Raw genomic sequence first — 13206 nt, forward strand, 5'->3', positions numbered from 1 at the left:
GCATGTCATTGAACTTTCTCTCTCCCAGTGCCAGGTCCGAGGAGTGCTCTCTCTTTCCCCCTCTCTCTCTCTGTCTCTCTGTCTCCCGCTCTCGTCTTTGCCCAGGCCCCCGTCCTTCATGTGCCCTGCGAACGGTCCGGGTGGCATATGGGGATATGTAAATAATTTAATGAGGTCAAAAGTGTGAGAGTCTCCTCTACTGCACCCTCAGACCAGCCCTGCTTCCAGGGTATCAATGGGTAAATAAAGTGCTCAGTGCAGCAGTATCTGGGTCCAGTGTTGACCTTTATCACCTCCTCCTGAACAAAGCTGCTGAGGAGCCATCCACACATGCAGAGTCTGTGCATTGTGCCACCCACGTGCTGGAGTTCATGCATGTGCACCCTGGTGGGTGTCCTCCTACAAACAGCTCCAGTGGTCAACAGTTCCACCTTCCATGTTAATTTAACGTCTGGCTGCACTGGTGTTAACGTCTCCTTCTCCCTCTCCGCATGCTGAACCACCTCACTCCTTCATTTCTTTTTTATTTCGGGGGCTGATCTGTTCTCCAGTGCGGCTCAGACTGACTTCAACATGGAAAAAATACACTTCAAATCCCCAGTTGCAACCAAACCTCAGACCTATTTTCATTCACGGGCCTCCGACGTGTTGTCATGCTCTATCACTCTTATTTTGTGCATTAAAGCGTGATCTTTTTTCCCTTACGTCTTCATTTTGCTGCTGATGTTCCGTGCTCTGCCTCCTTTTTTCCATATTGTAACCCTCCTGCTTCTTAAAGCTCATTTACGTACTGGTTTTGTATTTTTAAAGCCGCGTATAAATAAAGTCGACTTGACAACCGAGAGCCACTGGGCCTGCACCGCGTACAGTGGATGACACATGAGCTTATTTTGTCTCATGCAGGTAGAAGAAGATGAATAAAACAAGACAAGAGGAGTGATCTCAATAGAAACAAGTCGATTTTACTACTAAGTGTATCTGTGGAAGCAGCAGAGTAGCCCCAGGCAAAATGTACACTTAGCTTTGGTCTATACGAGGCCCAGCAGTGAATCATCAGAGCTCAGCTGTCCAAAATACACCACCAATCTGGCCCAGGCATATGGCTGCATGACACTCGGATGAATTACTACTACACGCTCGTGTTGTTGTTTTTCCTCCCGTTTTAAATGTTGTATATGCCAGGAAACACTCCCAACACCGTCTCACATCGGAGCAGATCAGTGACGCCTGAGAACAGGTCTGAGGATTTTACATGTGGGAGTGAGGTCCAGCAGAAAGTGCATCTGACTCCTGCATGATGTGATGTGTTTTGTTCTTTTGTATCAGACCTGAAAACTTCTCATTGTTCTCATTATTTGTCCTTGAAAAGGACTGAGCCTGGATTTCAGTGTTCAGTGTGTTTGCTTTAAACTGCTGGGCCTACCACATGGGTGGAGTTTGGTTCAAAGGATGATAAAATGAGGGCTATAAAATTGAAAACTGGGCGTCTGATAGACAGGTTTTGATATTAAGTTCACAAAAAAATCAATTCAGGGCCCCATCATGAGGCTTGATTGCAATTAAAAGCCGCCCTCCACCGAGGCCGGGCTAATGCTCCGAGACAGTATTGATCAGTAAATGTAAGACTAGATTGGATCAGCATCAGCGTCGGCCACTATTCAAACACTGACAGCTGGAATTCATACAGACAAGAGAAATGACTTGTTGTACCTGGCTCATCCAACGCTGCCAACGTGTGCTGGGATGTAAATAACGTTTCAGCTGAGCCAGTTTTGTATTGCATGTGTGGAGTTTCTGCCTTTCTCACCTTTTATCTGGTTTCTCCCTCAACATGAACTAATGTAATCTTTCCCCCATCTTTCTTTGCTGTTTCCTAATTCAGCAATTCCCCCTCTGCCTGCATTGCTCTGAGGTTGCAGGAATATTTCATCACATCCAACTCGAACTTTGACCTCCCTATTAGTTGCTTGTGAAGTCAGAGACCAGCGAATGAATTCAGGCTTGTATGCAAGTCTAATAGATGTAAAATGTAAAAGTGGAGGAAGGTTGAAATTTCTCTCTTAATGATACGATGCACTCCAGAGGATTCCCTCCTTGGCCGCCTTGACACGAGCGCTCATTTTTCGCATGTGTAATTGTCCGGGCGGTTCACAGCACATTATCAGATTCATCAGCTAATCATTTAAGACCCCCTCTTTTATCTACAAGATGGTCTGCGAATGATCCGACGCTGCACCGATCGATAGGAAAATCGGAATATGCAAAGTGCGTTCTGATGTTTGGCATCGCTCAACCTTTGGCGCTTTCATCTGGGCCTTTTGATGTTGCTTTTAATCTGCATAACGCAGTGTGAGTGGCTAATGGAGTCGAGCGTCTCCTTCAGCGGAGAGGACTCTGCTGCTGGACTCCACCTGTCAGGCCTCAGTGAAGTTTCTACATCAGGTTTAATGGCCGGAGAAACGAAAGCAATGAGTCCAGAATCCAAAGAGTTTCAGTTTAAAATTATTCAAAACACCTTCATCGATTATTAAAACTGATTGTTGATTAATTTTCTATCAGTCGACTAAGGGATTAATTGACTTCTGCCTAATTCCCACTATGAGATATGAGTAAATATGAATTTGAGATGCTTTAATAAAATCTTCTACAGTACGCCAGATGTTGTCATAATTAAAACAGTGGACAGCTGTTTGTTTAAAAAATAAATAGACATTTCTGAGAGAATGAAAGTCAGAAAACAATGTTTAAACATCTGTTTTCATTTTCTGTTTGATTGAATATTTAAAGTATGTATTTTTCTCTATTTTTCTCATAATCAACAAACCCCATTAAAATGCTCAAACATAAATCTTCAAAAATAAAATTCACAAAAACAAGTAAAACAGGAAAAAATGAATTTCCTGGGGATTTTTTTTTGTCAGTGGTGGATTAACACACATTTGCTGTTTTCCAGCTGGAGGATGAATCCATTGAGTCCAAATTAATTCCAGTGCAAAACTTTTAAGATCAACTCGACTTCTTGCTTTAAATTCTTGTGTTGCTGTTTGTTGTGTTGTGTTGTGTTTGGATGTATGGAGTAAACACAGGTGAGAAAATGTGGCATCATCTAAAAAAGACATAACCAAGCAGCAGATCTGGGGTCAGCTGAATTGAAAGTGTGTCCTCGGTGGTTTGTGTATAAACTGGATCTGAGAGGAGAAGACTTTGCCAAAGAAAGCTGTACAGTTTGCTCTCTGAGAATAAACATGTAGTGCTGAGGGTTTGGTACTCTGTAATTTGGCTACTTTTATTCGAGCAGGGTCATTTTCAAGAGAAATTACAAATTAAGAATTCAATAATACTTTTACAAAGACATTTCAGGAAAGATTCTTCTTCAGTCATGATATCATACATAGTATTTAACAGTCCCTCTTCATTTTTTTAGCTTAAAAAAAGAAACAAAGATGAAGAAAGTGGAATTTTTCAGTCGAAAATACAGTGTTTTCACAATTGTATAAAAGTTCCCAAATTTGGAATTTTCCAGTAACTGGAAAATAAAGGAAATAAAATAAAATAAGATTAAACTTCGCATTTCACAATGTTTCAAAACACAATAAATGCTCTCTTTACGTAAAATTTGCCCCTATGATCGACACCATGTTCCTTTTTACTAAAATATATCTATATATTGAAGAACTATAGTACTGTACACAACAGTATGAAATAAATAAAATTAGGAAATATAAAATGGGCCACATAAATAATGTCTTTTTTTCAACCTACAAATAAAATGAATGCAATTTGCTGTTTTCAAAAATGGTTTGGTGTAATACTGACAAGTTAAAAGAAAAGAAACTGAGAAAACATTGCACAACATAATGTAAACTAAGGAACTGCTGCCTATAAGTCTTAATACTGACACGGGTGCTTCAAAGAACAACGGTGAACCATTTCATAATACTGAAGCTGGTGAACAAAAGTAACCTTCCTTTTACACAATACGAGGGTGGCACTTGCAGAAAACACACAGGTTAAAAGGTTTGCATATAAGGCTTCTTTTTTCTTATCAAAAACACCTTACAAAGGCTTCGTCCTTCATTTTTTTTTTTCGCCCCACACCATCTGTCCATAAACTGTATTTTCCCTTAAAACGAAGGTCTCTTTAAAACTTCATCCTCTCAATTAAAAAAAAAAAGAAAAGAAACAACAACCTCTAAGCTCCTTCATACAGTCTTTTGTTTAAATTCCTTCATTTGAAGTTGATTCAAGAGGCCTAAAACAGTGTGGCTGGAGATGTCTGTGGCCGGGCAACAGGGTAAAACTAAAGACGACACCGTAGGTAGGTAGGTGATAACAAAGGTAATATCGAAGGACTGTAGTGCAGACACTACTGCTCTTTTTCCAACACTGTATAAATATATACATAGGCAATACTTTTTATTATTTTTGTTCATGATTATAGAAGCGGAGTGCAATTTGTACAAGTCACTAGTTGTGCTATAAATACTATGGAACACAGGGGGTTTATTTGAGGAGGTTAGCACCACACATATTTTTAGGCCTTAGTACTGTACATTTTTTGAAATGTATTCATTTATTCATTGTTCGGTTTGCATAATGCAGCTTATTTCACAAACCCATGCCTCCCTTCCCTAAACGCCTTCCTCCAGATTGATTTTTGAGTCCATGTCTTGTTCGGCAGACGTCCCCCCACCTCCACCTCCACCTCCACCTCCACCTCCCCGAGGAGTCTGTCAAAGAAAGCTTCCCGGAAGCTTCAGGCACGTGCACGTACAGCTTAAAACACGGTGTTTTAAACCGAGTAGGTAAGAATACTGAACCGAAAGAGAGAAACTTAAAACTTCTAACATGGGAAGCTTCTGAAACGTCGTCGTTGTCGTCGTTTGTCACCGTCGTCGTCGCCGATTACATGCCGTCCTCCATCGTGTCCTCGTGATCCGATTTGGTTTCCGTTTTGCCGTCCAGCGAGCTATCGTCCATCGAGTGCTCTCCGTTCTCCTCCTCGTCCCTCAACGTGTCCGGGTCTGTGTCCATGCTCTTGCTCTCCTCCTCCTCCTCCTCAAACTCGTCCTCTCTCCGCCCTATCTTGGCGTACGTTCCTTCCACTTCCTTCCGTCCCTCTCTGATCCCTCCGTTCACGGCGTCGTGCCTCAGGATGGCCTCGCGCTCCGCCAGCTCCGGGTAACCCTGAGGTGTCATGCCCTGCAAGTACGCCCGGCTCATCAGCAGCTCCGTGGGCTCCAGGTGGCCCTTCTCGCGGGCCTCCCTCTCGGCCGCCTCCCGCTCCTCGGCCTCCCTCTTGCAGTAGGAGTAGCGGTGGTTCATGTGCTGCGAGTAGGAGCCCGAGTGGGAGAACCTCTTGCCGCACTTGTCGCACTGGTAAGGCTTCTCCCCCGAGTGCAGTCTGGAGTGCTCGATGAGATGGTGTTTGTGTTTGAAGGCTTTCTTGCAGATCTGGCACTGGTGTGGCCTCTTGCCTGCGGAGACACAAAAACAGAGCGGGGACGTGAGTGGCCGGCCTCGCTCATCCTGCTGCTACAACAAATTACACAAGTCAGAAGAAAGCAAAAACGTTGAGGAAAAACTCTGATGAATTGGATGGCATGGAGTAAGATGACATCACGGAGCATTAAATCCAACTCTGACTTACGACTTAGGGCTATTTGTTTATTCAAATTGTGAGCACGATGAGAAAGTGCGCTCGCATTCGTGGGCCTACATTATGGAAATTCCCTCCTGTGGTTGAAGCATGGAGAAACTCGACCACAACTACTTATTTTAGGCCTGCGTGCCACACTGATGAATGCAACATAAATAAACTACTGCAAAGCAAACAAACAGAGAAGGCGCGACAAAGGGGTAAACAAATCCGAGATGGAGCGACGGGGAGGGGAGGGGCCGGCGGGGGGCTCCGAGGGGTTGCCCTGCTTATCTCAGAACGCAATTCGAGTTCATGGTGACGCCTGGCCCTCCATTAGGTTTTGGGCTGGGGCTCCTCCGTCGACCAAATGTGACGGGGCGCTTCGGATGCCAAGGCAGAAATGAGAAACCCAAGCTGGCCACAAGGGCAGGGTGAGATCGTTTTATGACACGGGGCCATAAACTGTCTGGCTAAATAAATGTCCTCCGGCTTGTAATGTGGCCGCACGGCTGCTGTTACACTCACAGTTTATTCCAAACACTCGCTGCTCGCCCACCTAAACTTCTTCCCTCTCCTGCGACCTAAAGTCACCGCCATGTTTTTTCTTCCACAACTAATAAGTCTCCAAACATCTAATGTTATGTTGGCTTCCTCCTCTATGTCACTGCTGCTCACCACGTGTGGAAATATGGCCGCCTGTCTCACACAAATCACATGACTCCCCTCTGACACCGGCTCCGTCAGCCAGGCAGCCAACAGGCTTTCAAACTGAAACTTCAGTCCAACATCTGGCCGCTTCCCCTGCACTTCTGAGCTCTCGTATTATTGTTGAAAACAACGGGCGGCGACACCGACATGAATGCGTGGCGTCCTGAGCCGAGATGCGGGGACGCCGCGGAGATAAGACGGCCCGTTTTTAAAGAGTTCAGCGCACTGTTCTGATGGTGCACCCTCCCTCGCTTTTATGTCCGAGCAGATAACATGAAGGCTGCATAAAGCAGTGCGCGCTCTGCTACAGATAGTGGATAAAATAAATGATGCAACCTAGTGAAAGAGGATCTCTGTATAATAACTATAATGAAAGACTTGTTATCAGTGCTCTGAAGCTTCTGAGCGCTTCTCCGCTGATGTGATCTATCGCCAATAATGGGGCCGATAAAGGCATTAGGGGCCTTTTGCTGGCTTTATATATCTAGGTGAATTGATGTGTGTCTTTTGAGATAGTAAAATGGTTAATACATCAGGATATGATTGGAAAATAAAGAGCACAATCACTTGAAAAGATAGCTGAAGTCTTCCCTTTGCTTGCCTACCTGCATTAATTACAGATTACACATATTTTAGAGGGGAACACACAAAGCTTTAAAACACACAAATTCAAAGTTTAACTAGTCATTCGTTGGCATCTCAACCCTGTCAATGAAGAAGCACGTTAGGTGTTGGGTTACAAATACAACTTAAGGGTAAAAAACAGAGAAAGAAAGAAGGAGAAAAGGGGTAACAAAAATATATATTCATACTGAGAGGATTTGGCAACACAAACATTTAAAACATAAAAAAGCATGGGGTTTAAAATAAGGGTCTAGAACAGTATATACCTGTGTGTTCATATTTGTGTCTTAGAAGGGAACTGCTCTTCTGGAATGTTTTGTCGCACAAGTCACACGCGTACATACCACTTTCGGTCTTCTTAATCTTCTTCCGCGACAGACAGGAGTCGGGGTCTGTCATGTCGTCCAGCCCTGACATGTAATCTGGTGTACCGTCGAGCAGGTCCCCCTAAAAACACACAAACAAATAAAAACAAAACAAAGAGAGAGAGAGAAAACAAAACATAGCAATGAATTTACTGTGTTGTGTGAGGGGAGAAGAAAAGTTTGCTGGGGAGGTGGATTCTGGGAAAACATTTTAATATTGTTCAGGAGCGTAGAAACATCAGTTTAGTCGTAGTAATTCAGGATTAAATGTCATATAATTGCAATTACGTGACATATCGCTGTGCAAATATTGCTTTTAGTCAAATAAAAGTTATTCAGCGTTCAAAGCGTGCCACTTTATGTTGCCAGATAAAACAGTAAACTGCACTGTAACCTCCCCCCACCACCACCACCACCAAACAATCACACTGTGCTCCATGTTCTCATGAATTTTTGATCAGCAGCACATAGCAGCATTGATTTCTTATAAAACTTTCAGCTCTGGAGTAATATCAGCCATCTATAACTGACACGCTCCCCATTATGAAGCTCGGCCATAATGGTGTGTTCAGTGTGGTCTAATTTTGTACAGGAGAGTTAATTCTGCACATTCCTTTAAAATTCTCCTTTATGATAAAGATTAGTCCTCCACTTTAATTGATGGAGAACAATATTACGACATTAGAGGAGGCGCGGTGAAATTGCAAACTCATATAATGATTAAAATCAGAAGGTGCACCTTAATGGCCAATATTGAGCCACCAAAGCTTCCTTTAATGAATATGTGTGTGATAATGTGTGGACAGCTCTGCACTGTGTTTTAAGAAGGGACCACTATCACTCTGCAATCAATTTGAACTAAACGCCTGTAGCTGTATTTTTAAAATCTAATTTAATAACTTAGAATAGGAAACATTATTAATACTTTTTTTCATCAAAATGGTTCCCTCTATGTTAAACAGCCTTCAGCATTCACTGGTAATGAACATGGAGACTGTGCATTATTAATCCACATGTAGAAGCTCATTTTGGCTGTGGCTCTCTCTTTAAAATGCAGCAAAGTTGCGATGGGAAATTTCACAGAAGTGCACAGCTCCGGGGCTCACCTTTGTCATTTTTACAAAGGCCTTTCACCCATATTTAATAACAAAATATGTGAGTGCAGGCCAGCGCTGGAAGACGACTGGAGTCGGGAGCATTAATGTGTTCCACACGCAGCAGCGGGTAAAATTTACAGTGGAGAGTGGTAACAATTAGAGCTTTACTGAGATTAGATTTTAGGGCCAACATCGTCCCTGTTATTTATTTGAACCTGATGCTGTTTGATTTGTTTTGCCAGCGCTTAAATTGGACTTTTCTGAGGTTAGAAAATTAAAAACTACTGTGATTCTGGATCAAGGTTTAGTGTGGAAACCCTTCAGAACGGCCCCCTAAAACCATTAAAAAACGGAATAATTATAAATCTCATCGCTAACATTCAGAATGTGCAAATGAAAGGTTGGAGGCTCATGAAGGCAGCATGAGATAATCCATTTAAAATATGATGAGAAAAAAAGATGTGAAGAAAGTGGCAGCAAATCCTGGAACCACAAATATTTGGCTTTTCTCTTTCTAAAACAGAGAAAGTGATGAAGAAGATCCACAACTGACTGATATTAGTCTCATTATCATCACTAATATATCAATCTCAGACTGTAAACAGCTGAACCCCTCGTCCTCCATGACACCACTAATCATGTCACTTTTTTTTTTCCCAGCCCGCGGTCGTGTCACAGCTGTTTATCTCCATCGCCTTTGTCAGCTCAGCCTACCTCAGGTGAGAGTGTCTCTCTCCTGCCTCTGAAGTCAGTTTTAATTAGTACAGAAATGAGTTCAGATCATTTTAGGGAATCTGAATGAGCCTGGGGCTTTTTACATAAAACCACAGGTGGCTTATTTACCTGGAAACCTGGTTTCCGCTGGTACTTTCTCCTCTGCTGCATCTCGGCAAAGGTAGCTGCCCCTGCTGCGTAAGTGTAGGCCATGTGCGGTAGGAAGCCCATTTGATCCATGCCCGGGTAGGGCCTGAGACCTGGTATGGTGGCCTGCATCGGGGGCATGAATGTGGCAGGTGGGAAAGCGCTCTGAGGTGGAAGTGAAGTGTACAGGGGTTTGGCAGCAAACGGGTTAATGCCGAAGATGGGGCTAGTGCTTTTTTCAAGGTTTCCGTTGTTCATGGAGCCTGAGAATTCCTTCTTGAGATAGGCCAGGTTCAGAGGCTCCTCGAAGTGCTCTCTTGGAGACGGGACGTTGTTGTGGTCCATGCTGATGCTGTTGACTTTGGGCCTGCTTTTGACAGTCAGTGCGTGCTTGGGTTCCTTCATGAGTCTCGGCAGAGACAGGTCCAGCGGCTCGGCCTGCAGGTCTTCTGATGTCAAGCTGTTTGGAGTGTAGGAGCTGCTGTGGGAGTTTTTGGAAGATGTGGAGGACAGGTTCAGCGGGGAGGGGGTGTTGCTGCGGGAGTGGTCCAACTTGTCACCGGCGGCTTTGGCGTTGCCGCTGAACTGGTGGTTTTTCAAATGTCTCAGCGAGTTGTCACAGTTGTTCACGTTGTTGTGGAGCTCGGCGATGGAGGGGGACGTGATGCGGTCAGTAGGTTTCATGAGGGACACAGGTGACCTAGCTGCCATAGAGTCTTTTGGTGGAGTGTGGTGGTTATTTGTTCCGAGAACCATGTCCGAGTTGTTCCTGTGCTCTAGTGGTGGGGTCCTGGTGGTGCCGTACTGGTACATCTTCCGCTGCTCGAACCACTCCTTGACGAATTCCTGAGGAAGGCCCACTGCTATGGAAATCTTGAGCAGCTCCTCCGAGTTGGGCTCCATGTTCATAGCGAAATACGCCTTCAGCACGGACATGTGGTCCCTGTAGGGGTTGAGGGGCACGGTGAGTCCCTTCTCAGACAACATGGGGGAGGATAAGTGGCTGTTCTTCTCCATGTAGATCCCTGGTTTGTTGGGCATCAGATTCTCGCTGGGCTGCAGCACGGCCTTGATCTCCTCGTTCATTTTACACAGGTAGCGTTCGTGCTGATGCAGGGGGATTGGCCCGGGGAAGCTTTCTTTGCAGTATTGGCAAGCGTAAGGCGTAAACATGTTGTTTTCCTGCACCTTCTCCTCCACACCTCCTTCAAGCATGTGGTTGGGTTTCTCTCGTTTGATATTGCTAATCTGTCTCTTTGAGTCTGCAGTCAAGCTCTGGAGGCAGGCTTTGGCTTCGTTCACTTTTTCTAACGTGTAGTCGATGATGTTTTTGGTGGCGCCGTTGTGATTGACGAGGGGAAGACCAACCTGCATCCCGCCTGATGCCAGCGCCTGTTTCTGCTCCTCCACCTGGGTTCCCAGCTCCTTCATGTAGGCCTTCAGCTTGGACAGCTCCTCGGGCTTGCAGTCCATTTTCTGCCTGCACACAGTGTTGTCCACGATCTGGAGAACCTTCTGCACCTCGCTCAGGTTGTTGGCCAGCGGCCCCGGGTAGCCCAGGAGCTGCGACTCCAGGCTGGCTATCCCCAGGTGCTGCAGGGGGCTCTGGGCCGAGCCGTGGTGGATGCCCAGCGGGCTGCTCCCTCCCATGCCTCCGTTCATGAACGGCCCGGGGGCTCCGAAGCCGTGAGAGGCCATCATCAGCTTGTAGTCGTTGAAGTCCAGCGGCTCCGTCTTGATGTTAAGGTGGTTGTTGTGGTCGGGGAGGCCCAGCGGCTTGCCGTTCTCCAGCTTCTGCCTCAGCTGGGTGATGGCGGAGTTGGTGGGCGAGGAGGAGGCGGAGGTGGGGGAGGAGCCGGTCTTCATGTTGCTGCGCATCCTGCCGTTCACGGCGATCAGGCCAATGCACTTTTTGCTGCTGATGTGGGAGCTGTAGGAGCCCGAGTGGGAGAAACGCTTCTTGCAGTTGGGACACTCATACGGTTTTTCACCTGAAACACAAAATACACATCACGTAAGACAGGTGGACTATTTGGAGTTTAGTTATGTGGTTTGATTGTAGGAAACGATGAACATAAATCAACATTAACAACTTCAGAGTGACTGTTCATGAAGATTATTTTAAAGAAAGATGTTTTAAAAAATACAATGAAAGTAAAATGAAACACACCAGAACATGATATTGACTGTGCAGTAACAAAGTGCCTCAGATTTACTACAGTAAATAGGAGTTTGGTGGAGTACATTAAGTCATTAGACACAAGAAAACAAGTGAGGAAGCTGCTGCAGAGGTGATAGAAAAACATAAATCAAGTTCAAGTGAACAGAAATGTTATTAAATCCTGGTTCACCTGTTTATTTCCTCTACAGAACTGTGAGATAAGTGTTGCATGTGAAGTGTGACCTGTTGTTTTAAGTCATTAAATACAGGGGACCTCAAACTGCTGTGTGTTTTCTGCTGCTTTACACACATCGTTGTTGGAGCTAAATGGTTTCAGGTTGATCCAGATTAGCCTCTGGAGCTAACGCTGCCTCGCCTAAATTGTCCTGTTGATCAGTGCATAACAAATAAACTGATAAATGAAGGAAACCTCTAATACACTTCACACACACATGCGTTTCTGAGCAAATATTGCACTTGGCACGTGAGATGTTTCTTAAGACAGCACAGTTCAGTGTCCATTAACAGCAGGGAGGGTCCAAAATAAACCGAGAGGAATTTGTGCAGATTCATGGTCGTTCTTAAATCATGGTTATGAATATTCAGAGAGCAGGGCTGCAGCGTTCCTCTCTGCACTCACCGCTGTGAATCCGGAGGTGTTCCTTCAGATGGTGCTTGTATTTGAAGGCCTTGCCACACTCGGTGCATTTGAACTTGCGGTTGCCGGCCGCTTGGTTGAGCAGTTGGTGCTGCGAGAGGAAGAGGGAGAGAGCGAGAGGGAGAGGGGGGAGGGAGGGAAAAATAAAAAACATTGTCAGGGTGAGAGTTCAGTAAATAATCACAATTGGTCGGCATGACAACAAGCAACAAGCCGAACGGCTCCTGTGGCCAACGAAGCCTCCTGGCTTTCTGCTCCCACCTCCGTCGAGCGACTCCAGGCAGCGGCGGTGATAACACAGAGAATCACATAGTTTTTAATTTCCTGGCTCCTCAGCCAAAGGAGGCCTGCCTTTAGAATTTGGCAGCCCAGAAAATAGAATAAATGAAAAGAGAGAGAGAGTTTTTTTTTTTTTTTTTTTACGGCGTTTCCCCCTCATTACAACCACTGATCTGATCTACTTTTCAATTAATTTGGGGCCTAATCAGTCTGAGAGGTATTCACAATCACCCTGCATACCTGCATTCACACCATTTAAATTAGACTTTGTACTTTTTTCAGAGCAGCCTCAAATGTCCCTCAGTAATTGGGACCCTTTTTTTTTTTTTTTTTTTAAAAAAAAAGCTCAAATGTCTCTTTAATAATCTTAGGATACAGAACAGAGCGTATACACCCGGCCTTGATTCGCTGTTCAAAGGTAAACATCAGTTGCAATCCATCAAATTTGCAATTCAAACGAGGCCTGATCTCAAAAAAAAAAAAAAAAAAGAAAGAGGAAAAAAAAACTAAATGTAATACCCAACAACAACAACAACAACAACAACACTGGGTGTAAACCTGGCTCGTCACTCACAAAACAATTAATTCCAAGAGGGAGGTGAGGACGTTAAACGGTTAGTAAAAAAAAAAAGACACATTTTCTGTGAGCTTGCTGAGGGGAAAACAGCAACTCCCACCTCCCTGTTCAGCCTTGACAAATGCTGGGGTGTGTGCTGACTCTACCCACATTCCTGGGGAGACAGATGGTGGCGCGCAGGACACTGGGAGGACTGGGAGGAATTGTTCAAACAGCCCCAACCTTCAAAGATCAA

At 44.7% G+C, this 13206-nt stretch overlaps 1 protein-coding gene across 2 annotated transcripts in view; it reads right to left on the reverse strand.

The window, feature by feature from the left end:
* Positions 1-3305: 3305 nt before the first annotated feature.
* The window catches only part of zeb2b (zinc finger E-box binding homeobox 2b), an 84454-nt gene continuing 74553 nt past the window's right edge, over positions 3306-13206 (reverse strand). The window contains exons 7-10 of one of the 2 annotated variants that reach the window (XM_083984913.1): positions 12098-12206; positions 9279-11287; positions 7318-7420; positions 3306-5477 (exon numbers count right to left, since the gene is read on the reverse strand). In XM_083984913.1, the coding sequence (XP_083841039.1) occupies positions 4906-5477; positions 7318-7420; positions 9279-11287; positions 12098-12206 (2793 nt within the window). In that variant the 3' untranslated portion in view covers positions 3306-4905. Of the gene's footprint in view, positions 5478-7239; positions 7421-9278; positions 11288-12097; positions 12207-13206 lie in introns of both variants that reach the window. The other variant, XM_083984912.1, reaches the window with a different exon arrangement.

The sequence above is a fragment of the Trachurus trachurus genome, assembly GCF_905171665.1.
Source record: "Trachurus trachurus genome assembly, chromosome: 2".
Taxonomy (NCBI): domain Eukaryota; kingdom Metazoa; phylum Chordata; class Actinopteri; order Carangiformes; family Carangidae; genus Trachurus; species Trachurus trachurus.